This window comes from Anomaloglossus baeobatrachus, chromosome 3 (assembly GCF_048569485.1).
Source record: "Anomaloglossus baeobatrachus isolate aAnoBae1 chromosome 3, aAnoBae1.hap1, whole genome shotgun sequence".
NCBI lineage: Eukaryota > Metazoa > Chordata > Amphibia > Anura > Aromobatidae > Anomaloglossus > Anomaloglossus baeobatrachus.
Window position 1 is genome coordinate 53631428 of NC_134355.1, and position 19946 is coordinate 53651373.

Below are 19946 nucleotides of genomic sequence, written 5' to 3' on the forward strand. Positions count from 1 at the left end.
GTATCTTTCCTGCTGGATTCATCTCTCCCCCTTTTGGACCCAGCAAGAGCTCACCTTCTACCTAGCTGCTTATCATCAGCATTCTCTTGGTGGTTATATACCCTTTCCTTCCTTTGGACTAGTGCTGGTGATATTCTTCAGTATATTTAAGCCCTGACTGCAAACAGGTGGCTTGTTCTTCTCTGTGGTATCGCTGCAGAAAGCTTTGCTGAACTTCTACCAGAGTCATCTGTAGATAAGTAGTTCATGCATTTCCCCCCTGTGTGTCCCTCTTGTGTCTCTACAGTGTTTGGTGCAGTTGATGAAGAGCTCATCCCACTCGTTCCCTATTTAGGGTCCAGCACTAGAGATACTTAGGGTCAGGTATCTGGCTCAGCGCATAGGTGCAGAACCTATCTAGGGTGGTAAGCAAGCAACCCCAGGGTCCAGTAGTAGGTTTGGTCAGGGGTCACCATCTTCCTTTTCCCTAGACACAGGGTTCCCTTTTCGTTCCCTTTCGCCATACACTTAGTATTTCCCCGTACCTAGCGTGACACAAATAAAAAGAGACAATCAAAATACATAAAAGACTAAAAAAAGTTTATAATATTCACCCAAAAATACAGAAAAAGTTCCATAGATTTCTAAGCTATAACCTTCCACCCCCCTCTTACACACACATTGCATAGACCAGGGGTCCCCAACACTCAAGTCCTCAAGGGCCACCAACAGTGCATGTTTTCAGGGTTTACTTAGTATTGCACAGGTAATAATTGAATCACTTGCACAAGTGATGATTCCAACACCCATGTAATGCTAAGGAAATCCTGAAAACATGCACTGTTGGTGGGTCTTGAGGACTGGAGTTGGGGACCCATGGCATAGACGGTATGTTTGTGTGTGAAGGTAGCCTGAAAGTAGTTGTCTCATGTTCATTCTTCCGTAGCAGACAGCTACCCTACATCGCTGCCTAACAGGGTCACTAAGCGGCCGCCCAATAGAAGCGGAGGGGCGGAGATGAGCGGCCGTAACATCCCACCCACCTTCTTCCTTCCTCATTGCCGGCGGCCGCAGGTAAGCTGTAGTTCGTCGTTCCTGAGGTGTCACACGTAGCGATGTGTGCTGCCTCAGGAACGACAAACAACCTGCGTCCTCAACAATCAACGATTTTTGGAAAAGGAACGACGTGTCAACGATGGACGATTTGGTGACTATTTTCCATCGTTAACGGCCGCTCATTGGTGTCACACGCAACGATGTCGCTAACGATGGCAGATGTGCATCACGGAATCCGTGACCCCGGCGATATATCATTAGAAACATCGCTGCATGTGACGGGGCCTTTAGTCCGTGAAAATCGGACCTCTCTCGGACGTCACCCGAATGCAGTCTGATTTTTCCATGGACCCATTTACTTGAATATCTGAGTGCTTTCAGATTTTGGGATCTATTCGAGTCCATATAGTTATGAGTCTGTATGAAAAATAACTTTTATTCAACCCCTTGTATAGTTGTCTTACAGTGGCACAGTATAGACCCGTGGTAAGATAATGGCAACATTATTATTACTGTACAATACAGATCTGTGATGCTCATCGGTTCAGGATCAGGCGGCTTTGTCTGTCTTTTATCTCGTCTCAGTAAATCACCTTGTTAGTTTGGACATTTGCTGAAATATTTTGATCTTACATCCAGGTTATTTGGCTTACAAATCCTGGCATGTGTATGAACCGCAAATTGCAGTCCTTCATAACTCCTCATGCATGGCAATTATCAGACGGAGGCTTTCATCTAAATTAGAAGACTATTGATAATGTCACCATCCATTAACCAGACTTCAAAGCACGTTTATGGAAATGGTCATCAAATAATCAACACTCATCTTTTTTTTGTGTGTGCAGATGCAGCAGCTGGAAAGACAAGTTATTGATGCAAACCGTCGAGCGGAACAAGCGTATGAGCAGGTAATTGTCCGATAGCGCTCATGTAGGCTGCCATTGTTCTGAACTGGAAAACTTCATAGAGTAGGGGCAAGACCTCTGCCAAGACTGTTAGTGCAGGTCACATGGCACATAGGATGACATATATATATATATATGTATATATATATATATATATATATATATATATATATATATATATATATATATATATATAATATATAATATATATATATATATATATATATATATATATATATATATATACAAACACATACATACAAGTGCAAAGTGCAGCTCAATAAATTAGAATTTCATCAAAAAGTTGATTTATTTCAGTAATTCAATACAGAAAGGGAAACAGATATATTATATAGAGTCATTACACACAGAGTGATCTATTTCTGTATATTATAGAGAGTCATTTCACACAGAGGGATCTATTTCTGTATATTATATAGAGTCATTACACACAGAGGGATCTATTCCTATATATTATATAGAGTCATTACACACAGAGGAATCTATTTCAAGTGTTTATTTCTGTTAATGTTGATATTTATGGCTCTTACAGCCAATGAAAACCTAAAAGTCATTATCTCAGAAAATTAAAATAATTATCATAAGACACTTGAACAGGCTTCCTAAGCATTTAAAATGGTCCTTTAGTCTGGTTCAGTAGGCTAGACAATCATGGGGAAGACTGCTGATGACTTGACAGATGTCCAAAAGGCAGTCATTGACAGCCCCGACCAAGTATTGAGGCATTGACTGCACGGACTTTTCAGTAGGCGCCAACATTTCTGAGTGTAAAATTATTTTTTTCAGTTGGTCTTATATAATATTCTAATTTTCTGAGATAATGACTTTTGGGTTTTCATTGGTTGACTCTATATAATATATAATAAAGACGTGAAATAGATCCATCTGTGTGTAATGACTCTATATAATATATAACAAACACTTGAAATAGATCCCACTGTGTGTAATGACTCTATGTAATATATAATAAACACTTGAAATAGATCCCTCTGTGTGTAATGACTCTACATAATATATGCGTTTCACTTTTTGTATTCAATTAATGTAATAAATTAACTTTTTGATGATATTCTAATTTATTGAGATGCACTTGTACAGTATATAGTATACAGTTGAAACTAGAAGTTTCCCTCCGTTCTCTATAAAGACACATCTGCAGGTTTTTCTCACTATCTGACATGAAATAAGAATAAATCTTTCCCATTTTAGGTCAATTGGGAACCAAAATTATTTATATTTGCCAAATGCCAGGACAATGAGAGAGAGAATGTTTTAAGGCATTTTTATTACTTTCTGCAAAGTCAATATTTCCTCCCGTTCAGTGTCTAGTGATTATGATTGCGGGGTCTTCTGTCTTCCTTATTCTCTCTTTTCGGGGTGTCTGCTTTCTATAATGAAGTGTCCTGCAGCATTCTCTATCTTTTTTAGCTGCATGGACACTTCATTATTGAACTGTGACTAGGGCTTATTTTTGGGGTAAGGCTTATATTTAAGTTATACGTCAAAAAGGCTGGAAATTCCTGCTAGGGCTTATTTACTGGGAAACTGTACATAATACAAGAACTTAGCTGGAAAATAAACCATTTCTTCTGGAATCTTCATATATGACTCTGCAGTTGAGTCAAACTATCTGACAGAGTCTCTACGTGTAAGCAGTGGTATATATGTGACGCCCTGGGCAAGTCAGGGGTCACAGGTCATGACACCACCACACACCCCACATTCCCTGCAGGAACACCAAGGTCAGAACATAAAATCCTCGTTGCCCTCTTCCAGGGGCTGATGTCCACACCAGGGGGTGGGCCAGGCGGTTGGCTCCGCCCACCGAGGAGTTCACAGTCCTGGAGGCAGGAAAACACAGGCAGTTAGAGTTTGGAGGAGGAAGTGAGAGGAGTTGAAGTGGAGGAGAAGGTCACAGCAACAGAGCCTGAAGTTGGTCCGGGTGTGTGCCCCGGACTGAGACAGCAAGGTTGGCAGACGGCGGTGACCGTCTGCAGGAGTGGCCTATTGGAGTCTACCGTAAGGACCATGGACGGGTGGTGGCCCGGCGGTACCGGACCGGTACACAAAGAGAAGCCAGCACCATTGGCAGGGGCCTTTCGGATCCTGGCAAGGCTTGGAGTCGCCGTTCAATTTGCCAAATCCGGCAGTGAAGGGGACCTCCGGGTCTCCCAACAGCCAAAGTCCCGATTGAAGGCAACCGTCCAACCATATTGGAGAGACACCGCCACCGCCAAGGCACCAGTTTCTCAGGGCCAGCGCCTGCGGGCAAAAGGAGGGGCTCCTCCGGCTCATATCCAAGCTGGGGAGCGGGTTACCGGTGGGAATCCATCGCTACCAACAACCGTATTTAGGTGCAGGGAAGAGACAGTCACCGCTAACTTGCAGGGAACATCCACACCGCAGCCGTCCGAGGGAGCCGTCCAACCAGCCGCTTGTTTACCGTGAACTGTGTCATCATCCTTGGGCTGAGTGAGTACCTCCGTGCCGTGCGGCACAGCGCTGCCCCTGCGTCCCTGCACCTCAACAGGCCCCATAACCTGCCTGTCAACCATCCTAACTCCCCATCATCGGGCCCCGGGACCACCAACCCCCTACCCACGGAGGGGAGGGCCAACATCTAGCTGCTCCATACCATCACTCCCGGGATCCCCATACAGAGCAGCAGTGGTGTCCACATAATCACCACAACCGTGGGTGGCGTCACGGACAATAAATCCCCAAAACCAAACCCCTTTTCACTCACGGGCGAGGAGCGTCGCTCGAGTCCCCGGGATCCGGCCCATCGCTCGAGCCACCGAGCAGCAGTGGCCGCAGCAGCAGCGGCAGCCGGACCCGAGCAGTGGGAGAGCGCAGCGTCCCCTCCTCCGCCCGCGACATATACAGACACCCATAGATACGGTGTCTTCAGCACCCTACATTTGCAGCTTAGTTATGGAGTCAGAATACTCATTCTTATGACTTATCCTCCAAAATTTGGAAAAAGTTCTTGTCCTGGAAAATGTCAACCAATTTGATGCAAACACCCAAGTTCTGCCAAACAGAAAGTCACCAGCTTATAAAATAAACATGGAAATACACGCCCTTATAAAAGTTAATGTCAATGCCACACAATTAATTTAAGCTTATTTTTGGTTGCCAATTTACAGGAAACATTTTCTTGGTTCTATGGTGACTGGTTGTTTTTCAGGGAGCAATGTTGTCATCTATCGCTCAAAGTTATGATACTAAATAAATCATTTTTATTATCTGTTATTATATTAGTTGTATATATGTCGCGATGACTACGGGATAGCATGGAACCAGGGCTCCTTAGCGGACCCTCAAGCTAGGGGGCCCTAGACCATCCCTAACCTCAGGGATACTCCTAATGGTTGGGACATCTGAGTCTCCTTCCTTGCCCTGCTCCTGACCAGTCCTGATCTTATTCCCTCTCTCCTTCCTCCCTGGGAGGGACGAAACTGGAGTGTGTTGAAAACCACAGAAATAGACAGACAGGGGAAAGCAAAACTCTTACTCAGCATACACACAGAGATATAAGACAATAAGAAACTAGGAAGAAAGTAGCAAGACAACAGGGTTAAACTCCAAAACAGCTCAAAGCAAAAGCAACACTTTCACCAGAAAGTCTGGGACACCAAAGCTCACAGACCAACATATATTAACCTATAGCTGGCATGGGTAGAAGATTTCATCCAGCATAAATGTCACGGGCGGTAGGGTTGGGAACGCCACTCGCCTGGAACCGCTGGCGCTCGGGTCCGGTGCTTCTGCTCCTCGATGGCTCGAGCACGGGGCCAGACCCGGGGGCTCGAGCAGCGCCTCCTCGCCCACGAGTGAAAAGGGGGAGGTTTGTGGTGGGATGTTTGGGGATGTCGGTCGTGACGCCACCCACGGGTTGTGGTGATGGTGGGCACCACCGCTGCTGGTGACGGGGAATCCCGGGAGCAATGGCGGAGAGCAGCTAAGGTGTTGACCCCTCCGTGGGTAGGGGCTGTTGGTCCCGGGGCCCCGGTTAGGGAGTAAGGAGGAGGTATAGGTGCAGGTGCCGATGCGAGGAAGCAGCGTGGGCGCGGGTGCAACGTTGCGGTGCAGCGCGGTGCCGGATGGCACTGTTGTACTCACTCAGACACAGAAGGACAGAGTCTCTGGTAAACCAAATGGCTGGATGGACGGGGCCCACAGCCGGCTGCGGTGTTCTCACTCTCCCCGGACGGGTTGATGGTGGCTGTCGTTTTCCTGCACCTGTGTAAGTGTGTTTGACTCCTGTGGCTTCCCACGGGTAGTCCGCTCCCCGGCGTGTACGTGTCGGGAGAGCCCGTTTTGCCCGCAGGCGCTGGCCCTTGGATCTCTGGCCCTTGGCAGTGGCACTTATCCGGACGGGTTGGGCTGTTGCCTTCTGACGGGACTTAGGTGGTCCAAACCGCAATCAGACAATTTGACCTTTTCGCCTAGTCGGGGTCTGAGTACCCTGCCTTGGTGCTTGGCTTCAATCTGCTCCCCGGTTCGGTACCGGCGGGCCACCGCCCGACCCCGGTCCTACAGTTCCGCTGACCTACACCACCTCCTGCAGACGGCCACCACCGTCTGCCGACCTTGCTGATCGTATCTGGGCTCCAACCCAGACACCGACAGTCTTTACTCCTCTCACTTTCACTGTCTACTCCCAGCTACTGTCCTTTTCCTGCCTCCAGGCCTGTGAACTCCTCGGTGGGCGGGGTCAACCACCTGGCTCCGCCCCACCTGGTGTGGACATCAAGCCTGGAGGGTGGCAACAAGGATTTTTGGTTGACTGATGTCACCTACCCAGGGGAGGGTGTGTGTGTGTGGTGTTAGTGTACTGTGACCCCTGAGGGTCCAGGGCATCATATAAACAGGAGGGGAGCAAGTGAGATTGGCCTCCCCATGTGGCGAGCCTAACAAGCAGACTAGCAGAGATTAACTCCTGCTGGCCTTACCATGAATTAACACATAATAGCTTGATGCCCGTGTCTGCCTGTGTTGATCCCAGACACCAGAGAAACCATCTGGTGGAGTGTCAGAATCTGCAGTGTGAACAAAGACCGACCCCACCATGACAGTTGGCGAACGTAGTGGAAAACTCCATGTGACAATATAGCAGAGAGCAACAGGTAAATGTGTCCATTCTTCATAGCCAGCATTGACAAGGTGAAGACAAGGAGTGCTGTGTTATCTTGCTTTTAGGCCCGTTTCACACATCAGTGAAAAACACAGACGTTTTTCACTGGCGTGTAAAACACGCACATGTCCCTGCGTGTGCCGTGAATCTCGGCACACGTGGGTTGTTTAAGAGCAATCCGGGCTCCGTTCTCCATGGCCCGTGATTGCACTTAGAAATTAACTCACCTGCGCCCGCTCCCGCTCTCCATGGTCCTGAATCCTCCCGCGGTGCAAAATCCGGCCGGCGCTGACCCCTGCAGCAGCTGCTTCCGGGTCGGCTGTGTCGCGCATAATGAATATGCGCGACAGTAATCAGCCGGCTTAGAAGCAGCAGGGAGAACGGGCTGCAGAAGACATCGCTGGACGCCGAGTGAGTTAAAATGTTTTTTATTTTAAAAGCACGTTTTTTTCTGGCACGTGTTTCACGGACCACACCACTGTGTGGTCCGTGGGACATCAGTGATGCCAGAAAAAAAAGGACATGTCTCCGTGCGGCAAACACGCACACGCGGGTACGCCGCACGGATCACTGACATGTGAGCAGACCCATTCATTATAATGGGTCTGCGTATGTCAGTGATTCTGGTACGTTTAAAAAAAAAAAGCACAAACGTACCAGAATCACTGACGTGTGAAAGGGGCCTTAGATGCATTTCTTGAGCAAAAATGATGCAACTCTTTGGATGAATGAGCCATTATGTAGCTGGAGCTTTGCTGTTCTGACAGGTGGGCATTAACCGATGTCTAACTTGGTTTCTGCTTTCTTCTGAGTTAGGGAAGGAGGAAACATTCAAGGGTTTTCAGCCAAAGATTGCTGATTGAGAAGTGATGGGTTGGTGCTTCTTTTGGTAGCAATAAGTGAAAGTTACAGGGAACTGGAAAAAGTGGCAGGTTTGTTTTGTTTTGACCATTGTGGTTTGAAGGATGTTCTGGAGTTTGGAAATTTGGGTGCATCAGGAACACAGCATGTGGTGGGTGATAGTTCAGTAGCCTTCACCAATGACTGACCACAAACAGGTTCTTCTCAAACTTACGTAAAGGGTGGTCCATGACGGTTGCAAAGTCTTCTGACTGCAATGAACCTTGCACTGGTTAGGAAATGGGCTGAAGATTCTTCTCTTCTGAATTCTTGTGAACAGTTTAAGGCTGAGTTCACATGTCCTGTATTCATTCAATAGAACGGATCCTGCAGAGATACGTTGACCAAAACGTTCTGCAAACACAACTTTTTTGTCCGTTGTTAATAAACAGATGTCTCCTGGATCCATTTTTTAACTGGGAGGCAATGGAGGACGGATCCTTTAACTGATTGCAATTTAGCCATCCTTTTTCATTGCATTTGTAATTGATTTGTTTTATTCTCATAGAATCATTTACAAGTGGAAGATAAATAGCAATCTGTTAACGGATCCGTCCTCCATAGACTACCATGTTAACCCCTTTACGACAAAGGATGTACAAGGATGTACAAGGATGTACAGCGAATCCGCAGTAATCGCTGCACACATGTCTTCTGATCTGATCAGCAGACATGTGGGTTTAACAGGGGCAGGTGGATTGGAGATCCACCCACGCCTGTTGGCCCCTTAATTTGCGTTGTCAAACACTGACCGCGCAATTTAAATGGCCGTGTCAGGGATCGATCACAGTACGCCAATGTGTTGTCATGGTAGTGTGAGGTCAGCTGATGACCCCTGATGCTGCCATGACTCACTTCCTGTGAAAGCCGACAGAGCGCCGACACTCACAGGAGATGAGCATTTCTGCTTATCAGAGCGATGCTGCTCTAATCAGCAGAAATGAACAGGCGATCAGAGTGTGCAGTGATAAAGTCCCTTAGGGGGACTAGTAACAATCGTGCAATTGCACTTTTATTTGCAATTTCACCGCACTTGGAATTATTATCTCGTTGTCCAGTATACTATATGGTAAAACTAATGGTCTCATTCAAAAGTACAAAAAATAAACCCACCTATGGCAATATTGATGGAAAAATAAAGAAATGATGGCTCTCGGAAGAAAGGGAGGAAAAAAACGAAAATAAAAAAGCGTAAAATGACCCTGAGGTGAAGGGGTTAAAAAAAACCCCAACAGATCCGGCAGAAATCATTTTGCCAACAGATCTCTACAGATCTTGGGCTTTGAAAATGGAAAACAAGTTGTCCATGTTATGGCCAGGAGTACAAGTCTCGCGAAGAGAGCTCAACAGGTCTGAGCGGCTCATGCTGTCAACGCTGAGCTCAGATGGACCGGACCCGGGGAGGGTGAACACAGCAAATTTAGCTCTTTTTGAAACAAACTACAGCTGGAAAACAGGGATTTCGGAACCCGGAAACTCCCTTTATGGAAGATTAGTAGTTTGTGATTGATGATTAATTTCACACTAAATACAGAAAATTTATAAGTGTCTATTCCGTGGAAAGGTTTTTACCACTGAGTCAAAAAACAAACATAACTGTTATAATGATAACACCAACTGTGAACAGAATTGCCCCTTAATTACTTGTGATTAACAATTTATGTATTGGGGCATCTGGGCAAATCTCCATTGTTTTGACAGATGAGCGCTGAGCTCCTGAGAGATCCGGAGGTTTTGTCATCGGCCTTTTCAATGCAGTAAATAATCATCTCAGCAGGATTATATTATTGCCATGACTTTCCGGCTGCACTGACTCTATAAAATTAATTAACTATAGATTTTCATTGTAAACATTTACTTGGCGCTATAGAAATGTACACAACTTCAACACATGTATGGTAAAATTAAGTTAACCTAATTTTCTAATTATGACCTATTGCAAAGCATTAGTTTTTCATTAATTCTGCATAGTTGAAGCACCGTAACTAGTGTTGCGCGGACCCGGATTGGCAAAATCCGGATCCGCACGGTTTGAGTACCCGATCCGAGTCCGCGGGATTCCGGGTGCACGATCCGGATCCTCTTTTTTTTTTCTCTCTCTCTCTCTCTTTTTCTTTCTCTTTCTCTTTCTCTCGTCCCCGGATTCCACTCCCCCATTGACATATATAAGGCCGAACTCTGGATCGGATCCGGACTTCTTTCTCAACCTGCCGGACCCGGATTTTTCACTATCCGCTCAACTCTAATCGTAACAACTTCAAGAGTCACTGTTTCTGCAAACATTACATATCCTGTAAGCACCACATTCTCTTTTCTCCACTTATAAGCCACTTCTTTTAAAATCTCCAGAACTCATTATCTGATTATTCATTTAGAGATACTGCTAATATCTGTCTTGATACAAAATCAGCTCAATGAGGAATCATATTTCATGTTGCCTAAAAATTACTTTGTTAGATGAACCAGAAAATATGCTGGAGAAGGACAGACGTAGAGAGGCGGTACCACAACGGAGAGTGGTCCCCTCTCTTTCAATTGTCAGGAGATCGCAGTGCATGGCAACACGCACACTTACACAGATTGAATCTGCTAGCTGTGCAGATTCTCCTTGGTCCGATGCTGTAAGGGTTAAGGAGTTTGTTTGGTCTCCTAACTCAGGATGAAAACTTGATCTCAGCTGTTCTGATTTTCCCACTCACCTCTGCGGCCAACACCGCTCATAAGCATACAACATGGTGGGATTTTGAAAGTTCTTTTTGGGGTCTGCAAGGGGGGGTTCAGCAACGAGGTGCACCTTCATAGAATGCAGCCCAGGAGCTGCAAAAGGTGACACTTTTGGTTTAATAGTAAAAAAACTGGTGACAGGTTCCCTTTAACATCTACACTATAGTGTTCTCCATGGTTTGTTTCTAAGGGTGAGCTACAGAAAGATAGGGAAGCAGGATAGCCCCTTGATGTTCAAGTCCCCTGACTGATGCAGCCAATCAAAGGCCACAGTGTTATGAAATTATATAATTTTCCATTCTTTAATTTCATTAATTCCAATTTTTCATTTTTATGTGTGAAAACATTCCTCTATATTTTTGCATTGGTGAGATCAGAGGGTCAGATTGTGGGTTTTATGCAAATCGGTAGCAAAAATTGGACAATGTCCTATACATTTTTGGTGGGACGTCTATAAATCACATCAAGTCTATGTAGAGATTCGCCTCCCCCTGTGACAAGGAATAAGGTGTGAAGAAAGGAAAGATGGATGGATTAAGCATCAAAATGTTGCTTTATGTGAACTCCCAGTCCCTAGTTATTATCAGATGCAGATGGAGGCACTTCCTCTGGGTATTTTGTGGTAGCGGTAAATTAAAGGCCTGGGGCTAAACAGTCATTAGTAAAGTATAGTAATTAGATCTTAGCTAACTATGATGCTAATAACTTGGAGTTCTCCCAATGTTTAGATTTCCGCTCGGAGGATGAGTCAATGAACGTTTTAGTTTGGAATGTTTGGCATTCCCCCTCCTGGAAAGACACTCATTGAGTTGAGTAACAAATGGAACTTTTCCTTTAAAATATTCTAAAACTTATTTTACAACTTTTTGTAATTTTTAGAAGTGAACGTAAATTGTATGTTATGAAACTTTATCTAGCAATTTTTGCTACGGTTGATCTTCACAGGGACTGGATGACATGAGCTAGGTTCCGCTCCCCGTGCAGATGAACGAGACTTGGGTGCCCATAACTGTGTCGTTGGTTCTCTAATTGTCTTTTTCTTGGTCCAGCTGTTGGCGTATACAGCAACTGCAGGTTTATGCTTAGAGAGGCTATGTTAGGCTATGTGCGCACGTGTGCGCTCAGCACGGCACCTAAAAGGTGCGCTTCAGAGCGCAGCTGAAAAGCTCCGTTCTGAAGCGCATGGTGCCGGCGAGAACGTGCGCTCTGCCTGCAGCTCCTGCCATAGACAGAGCAGGAGCTGCCGGCAAAGCGCACGGAAGAAGTGACATGTCACTTCTTAGAACGCAGCGATTCGGGCAGCAGCCGAATCGCTGCGTTCTAATATGCCACGTGCGCACGGCCCCTGCACAATCTCCATAGACTGTGCAGGGGACGCAGGACGCATGCAGTTACGCTGCGCTACAAAGCGCAGCGTAACTGCATAAATTACGCACACGTGCGCACATAGCCTTAAAGGGAATCTGTCAGCAGGTTTTTGCTATGTAATCTGAGACCAGCATGATGTAGGGACTGAGTTCCTGATTCCAGTGACATGTCACTTACTAGGCTCACTAGTGATGTTTACATAAAATCGTTGTTTTATCAACAGATTATCACTGCAGATGTCTCGTGCCTCTTGCGTGTAATCATACCGACACCACTGATTGCCATCTTTCTGTCTATGCACAGTGTACACAGAAAGCAGCCAATTAGTCATGTGGATGGAGTTATACAGAGTTCAGAGAACTGGTAGATCTGCAGCAAATAAAAAAGTGAATATGTGAAATTACATCATATAGACCAGTAAATGACAAATTGCAGGAATCAGGGTCTCCGGCCCTACATTATTCTGCTCTCGGATTACATAATAAAAACCTGCTGACAGATTTACTTTAAGGAGATGGTGCTGTGCTTCCCTGCATGTGCATGCAGCACAACTCTATACTGTGTGGTATGACTGTGGTGGAGGGCACAGGGCAGGCAGTGATTGTTGTCGTAGCAGCCGGGGATAATAGGCCATCAACCCCTCACCTCCCCACCGCCGAACCACACACAGGAGGACTCCGCAACCGTCTCAGGCGTCACACTTTCCCTTTTCTTCAGGAACTAAAGTCCAGTCTCAGTTATTTCTCAAACAAGTAAACTTTATTTGCTAGTATCTTCCACAACACGTCGGTCCACATCCCGCCGGTACCATCCCATAGAGGTTCCATCCACCTCTTCCATACTTCACATAATTTAACAGCAGTCCGTATCTCTGGCACCTGGTTACTCTCTGTCTTCCCCTAGGTCTCTCCTTCCAGCACCGCACTTTATACTGACACAGTGGTCGCTACCGAACAGGCTGTCCAAGCCATCCAGTTCTATCCTTCCACCCGAGGGCGCACTGACCTCTCTGTGACTGTGTAATTCGTTGAGTTTCAGCCTGTAGATACTGATGCCTGGCCCCCGACTGTCTGACTTAAACCCCTTTCCTTGGGGGATGCAGTTTGCCAATCCGGATTGGATCCTGCGTGTCGCGACCGCAGGGGTGACCCATAGGGCCAGAATCTCCAAATTGGGAAGGGTTCTCATAGCTACATCTTCCCGGGGACACTCCTCTCCTCCTCCCATTGATTCTCTCTTATATAGTCCCTGTTCTCTTTCTGCCTACCCAGGTGCCAGAACATATGTGCTGCAACACTGTCACCTGGTGGCGAATTACACAAGGCATTTACAGTTACAGACAGAACATTGGTGTGCTGGGTACAGATGCAGGGGTGGGCCTAACCCTTAACCCCCCCTACATGACCTCTTTTGTTTGTATTAATTCTATCCTGCAATCGTCCCTTGTGATAATGATAATGGTTGTTCTGTGCGCACCTTCCTGCTGCCTGTTTGTGAATGGCCGCAGTGGCCAAGGATTACATGGATTTTCTGGCTAGGTGCGTCTGGAATTAATTCTCCCTGTTTGGTGAATACAATGATTTATTATACTTTTGTGATCCAACTTTTTTACATATATTTTAAATTGCAATTTCATTTATTTGGATGTCCCAAGTATAATAATTCCTTCTCCCACAATGTGTGAATAATGCTGATGATTCTGCTGAAAGCTTCTAATCTGCAACAGGTTATGGGCCAAGACACAGCCCATAGCAAAGAGCACAGCCCAGCTTGGTGAACAGATTGATTCAAGGAATCTTCTGGAGGGTCTCACCGCCTGTATACAAGTGTAAGGACTTGTTCAGGCTACAGTAGCGAAAGAGAACCATGATCATTAGAGATGAGAGGACACGGGGAAGCTTGGATTCACCGGGTTTGGTTAACCAGCTCTGGTCCTGGACTTCACCCGAACTTGCCCCCGAATGCTATAGAAGTCAATGGGGACCCAAACGTCTGTGCTGCATAATGGTCGTAGTAAGGGCTAGAGAGCTGAAAAAGGAAGCAAAATGGGGATTAAAGCAGGACAATTATGCTTACCGAGATTCCATGTGGCTATCATACTGCTTCCGGGTCCGCTCATTAAAACTTATGAATATTCACTGCTTCCCCCGCCCACCCTCTGTTATTAGTTGCAGTCAGACTGCCAGTGTGGGCTCCTGCCTGTTTTTTTTTTTATTCAACTTTTTATTTTGAAAAAGGTTTTTTTTTAAACATGTTGTACAACAGAAAAGAAAAGAATAACACACAGACATGCAGTTACATGAATAGATGTACCATTTCGCAAGTATGCTTACAGATGGACTATATCATTAGCACTCTAATTGTGCTAATGATATAGTCCATCTGTAAGCATACTTAGAAGGTGAAAGGTGCCCCCTGAAACTGGTCTAAATCCCAAGTATCAGTCACTCCAATCCTATAGCCGACCCTACACCTGGTAGGTGTCCACAAGGGCATCACAAATAGACCATGTCACTGTGAACTTATCCATTGTATTATGGAGCTGGGCTGTGAGCTTTTCCATATTCCTGACATCTTTTATTCTGGCATATAGATCTGAGACGGAAGGCGGGGCAACCCTTCTCCAGAACAGTGAAATTAGACACTTGGCCGCAGTAAGGACATGGAGTAAAAGCTTTAGTTCAGGTTTGCTCAGAGACGATGGGAGGGCATTCAGAAAATACACTACCGGATCTCTGGTCACACTACCACCCACCAATCTGCCAATCAGGGACTCCACCTCCTCCCAGAAGCCATCGATGATCGGGCATGTCCAGAATATGTGGTATTGGGATGCTCCCCCAAGGTCACATCTCCAACACACGTCTGGATAGGTACGGTTAAATTTGTGAAGGAGTTCTGGTGTGTGGTACCATGTCATGAGGATCTTTACTTGGTTTTCCTTATAAAGAGTGCTAATTGAGGACCTAAATGTCCTAGCCCATATTACTGACCAGAGTGCATCTGAAAGGGGGCGTCCAACCCATCCCTCCCATCTCTTCATGTATGAATGCCTCAGTGCCTCCGGTGAGTCCCCGATTATCAGAATGTTATAAATGGCCGAGATCAGTCCCCTGGTCGAGGTCCTGCCAGAACAAAGGGTCTCAAATGCTGTGGGACGCCGCACCCCCGCCTGTCCCATAATGTCTGTGAAAAAATGTGATACCTGTTGATATGAGGAATATAGATGGAGGGGTAGGTTGTATTGATATCGTAAATCCGAAAATTGCTTCAATTTCAGCGTAACCGGGTTGACCATGTCCCGAAAACAGTAGAGGCCCGCCTTCGCCCACTGCCCCGTCACCCCCGGATTCATGCCCTTTGTCAAGTGTGGCGTGAACAAGAAAGGGGTCAACAGGGAAGACTGTGAGGCCAACTGGAACTTCATTCTACACTGTCGCCACACCTCTCTCGTAAACGCCATCGGGCCTAAGAGGTCTCTGGAGGGGGTTTCACTAGGGCGTCCCCATATCAAAGAGCTAGGGTGGAAAGGTGCCATCCAAAGCTTCTCTATCTCCGTCCACTTGTTAAAAGCCGGCAGAGTCGTCCATGACGCCAGGCTGCGCAGGTGTGCGGCATAGTAATAAAGCTTAAGATTCGGACACGACAGGCCCCCCTTTGTACGTGGTGCATATAGTACTGAATCCGGGATGCGGTGCCTTCCTGAGTGCCATATAAATTGCAAGAGTTTTGATTGGACTTTTTTCAATACCCCCAGGGGAACCCGCACCGGGAGTGTTTCAAACAGATACAGAAATTTAGGGATAACTGACATTTTAATTGTAGCGATTTTACCAAAAAAAGAGATCTGTAATGATGACCATTTTTTCAGACTATTTTCCACTTCGCGTATCAGGGGCGGGAAATTGGCTTGATATACTGTATAATAACTGGGGGTTATTTTGACTCCTAAATATCGTAGGGAATCTGAACGCCAAGAGTACTTGAAATTTTGTTTAAGGGTCTGTAATTTAGTTTCTGGGATGTTGAGCGGCAAGGCTTCTGTTTTGTCAGAGTTAAGTTTATAACCCGAGAGTCTAGCATATTGAGTTAGTACTGCGTGTAAGTTTGGTAGGGAAATGACGGGATTAGTCAGGGACAACAGGACGTCGTCTGCAAATAGGGCCACTTTAAAGGATTTATCCCGCACCTTGACCCCCATAATGTCCGGATTGAGTCGAATATGTGCTGCCAGTGGTTCAATGCTTAGGCCTGCCTGTTTTTGATAACCAACACATGTAAAAAAAATTGCTGCAAGCTGCAACCCTCAGCTTTCTGCTTTACCTTGGCTCGTTATTAAAAATAGAGGAAATCCCACATTTTTTTTTAATTATTTAAAACTACACTTATTAAAACTTTACTTTTATTGATAAAGTTAAAATAGAGATAAGAATAAATTCTTACGTTATATATATAAAAAAATCCCCAGACAGTCAAAAACAGATATTTGCTGCTTAATATGAATATAGTAAGTATGAACCATTAGCAATAACAGGGGTAATGAGAGATCCCTATTCCACCTGTAATATCACCACTACCTAGCCGTGGAGTTTGGCACTCGGTTAAATGCAATTGGTGGCCACGCTCAATATATGCTGGTCCTAAGTGTCCCTAATAGGCCTTAAGGGTGCTTTACACACTGCGACATCGATAACGATATATCGTCGGGGTCACGGTGTTTGTGACGCACATCCGGCGTCGTTAGCGACATCGCAGCGTGTGACAGCTAGGAGCGACGATCAACAATCGCAAAAATGGCAAAAATCGTTGATCGTTGACACGTCGCTCCTTTTCATATTATCATTGGTGGTGCATGCCGCTGGTTGTTCATCGTTCCTGCGGCAGCACACATCGCTGTGTGTGACACCGCAGGAAAGACAAACATCTCCTTACCTGCGTCCACCGGCAATGAGGAAGGAAGGAGGTGGGCGGCATGTTCCGGCCGCTCATCTCCGCCCCTCCTCTTCTATTGGGCGGCCGTTTTGTGATGCCGCTGTGATGCCGAACGCACCTCCCCCTTGAAGGAGGGATTGTTCGGTGGTCACAGCGACGTCGCTGAACAGGTATGTGCGTGTGACGCTGCCATAGCGATATTGTTCGCTACGGCAGTGATCACCAAATGTCGCACGAACGACGGGGGCGGGTGCTATCGCTCGCAACATCGCTAGCAATCGCTAGCGATGTCGCAGCGTGTAAAGCACCCTTTACTTAAGAAAGGTGGATAAGGAAAAACTGAATCAGTTGCCAACAAGATAAAAATGTTACCATACCACTGCTAACACCAAGAGGCTAAAAAGCAGTAAGAGTCAGACTTATCTGCGCTATTTCAATCGTACTCGAGTGCCAGACCCAGATGCAGAATTCTCAGGGAACTCTGGGTAATGATCCGGGTCTGGTACTTGGGAAAATAAAAAAAAATAAAAATGGAAAAATAAAGAAAATAAGTATGAAGCAAGCGCTTCATACTTATCAAGTCTCTGGCGCAACTGTAAAAGCTTCCAGGCCGCTCACTCTTCTTTTCCGGGGCCACTAATCGCTAATCCATATGCACTTCTTTTCCCACCCAAAATTGGGGGGACTACATGCCATTTTTTAAAGTTATTTATGCGGTTCTGTGACGCCCCTGGACTAGTCAGGTCATCACAGGGTACTGCACGCTCTTTATCTCCCAGTGCAGGACTCAACCCCCCATGGTTCTGCGTTCCCAACTTGCAGCACTGCCTCCATCAGCATCTAAAAATCCTAATCACACCTCACACCACACCCTGTCAGCCACACCAGTGGGCTGCTAGGCTGGAATAGGGCCGCCCACCTAGGGGTCAGGCAGGGAGGTGACAAGTCAGTCGGCTCCAGGGCAGCAAAGTGTGAGGAAGCTGTGAGTTGGAGCTCCCAGTGGAGAAGCAGATTGGGTTGCAGACGGTGGTCTGGACCCGGAGGAGTCGGAGACCCAGTCGCGGGATATTGGGACTGGGTGCCTGGCTTAGTCTAGGAGGATGGTCGGGCGCTACAGTCCAATAAACGGTCTGGGGCCAAAAGCACGTCGGGGTACTGGACCCTAAGTCGGGGAGAGGCTTCAAGCAACCCAGCAATTAACCTGTGGAGGATAGGGCCTTTATGGACTGTCCCCACGAAGCTCAGAGATTGGGGGCACTAGCACAATGAGGGGGATAGGGCTTTCCAAACAAAGCAGCCAACTGAAATCCCAAGCGTGAGCTCCTGAGAGCAAGCTCCTCTACTACCCATAGTAGTGAGCGGGGCCCGAACAGCTTCAAGCTTACCGGCCACTTGGACACTACTAAAATCTGTGCACGGAGGCAGGCTTCGGATCATCAGGCAGTACTGCAGCGTCTGCTTTCCTTCTAAGTGAGTACCTGATTACCCCCTGCTACCAGTGAGCCTGCGCTCCCCCTGCAATCCATCCTACCATCCAGAGTTCCGGGGCCTTTCCCTACCCGTGGAGGGTAACGTTATCTGGTTGCCACACTCCATCACCCCGGGTACTCCCAACGGCAGCGGCGGTACTCCCTATTACCGCACACCACGGGTGGCGTCACAATCTAATTCCCCTGTAAATAACCCCCTATCATATTTTAGAGTGACCCTGAGCCCCCGGGTCTGGAGACCCTTGAGCCACGAGTAGCGACACCCGGATCCGAGCGGTTCGACCGCTGCTGGGGCGATACAGTTCCTCTTATTTTCATACACAGCCAAGATAAGCTCACAGCTTGGGACTGCGGCCTGTAGAAGTGGACTTTATCTCTGCTGGGTATCATAATATGAGGGGACCCTACGCAAATTTTTTTTTTATTTATTTATTTATTTTTACACCACGATAGACTCAGGGCAGGGAAAGCAGTGAATATGGATTAGCAATAATGAGCCCGAAAGTGGAATGAGTGGCCGCGGGAGCAGTTACAGCCGCACCAGAGACTCGTTAAGTCTTGCTCTAATTCCCCTATACCTTCCACCACCACTTTTACGTGGCGGATTCTGGTCCCCAGATATCCGGGATTTTAACCCAGTCCAACTGTGAGGGGAGTCAGTCGGCGTCCTACCAGAGATACCGGCACTACACTTTCTTATATATAGCGCACCATGGAATCAATGGTGGTCTAAAAATAAATAATAATAAATAATAATAGTGGTTTCTGTATATCCCGTTTCTAAGATATAGTCTTCTCTTCCTGGAACATAAATCTAGTCTTTTTAGAAAACTCACATAGAGAAAAGTTGAGGAACACACCCACTTGGCTAAAAATACTAGATATACATACAGAAAACTGGTGAAGAAAAGAAAGCCAATGCCATATTCAAGAGAACAGCGGTATATACACAAGCTAAAGCTATATATCTATGGCAAGTGACAGGTCCTCTTTAAAAGGGAGCTCACCATATATTCTTTATGTAAATACCAAGCTATTTGCAATTAGGTAGTTCCGGAGGAATTGTAGCAGAAAAGTCAATGCCAGAGCGATTTTCCATATGTAATTTAATGGGTGTAGTTAATGTTTGAGCATTTTTTGTGACACAGTCCTCGTGACCTGGCGCTCAGGATACCATTTTCATGTGTTGTACATTAATGGAGACGCTCCGTCACCTTATTCTAACCCCGTGATGTTATTGATTGTATAGTCTTTTGAGCACAGTACACATGGACAGCAGATGCTCCACTTCCACGGCTAATTGTGGTGGGAATAAGTGGCCCCTAATAGACAATTAAAGGGTGATGAGGCTTCCTGATGTAGCCAGGTGACTTCACACCTAATGTAAAGCAGTCATTTGGAAGCATTTAACATCACAACGTAGTCCCCATT

The 19946-nt window shown here is 46.3% G+C and overlaps 1 protein-coding gene across 1 annotated transcript in view; it reads left to right on the forward strand.

The window, feature by feature from the left end:
* Positions 1–19946, forward strand: part of PLEKHH2 (pleckstrin homology, MyTH4 and FERM domain containing H2) — a 239776-nt gene that overhangs the window by 101861 nt on the left and 117969 nt on the right. The window contains exon 3 of the mRNA XM_075339186.1: positions 1881–1943. Within this exon, the coding sequence (XP_075195301.1) occupies positions 1881–1943 (63 nt within the window). The remainder of the gene's footprint in view (positions 1–1880; positions 1944–19946) is intronic.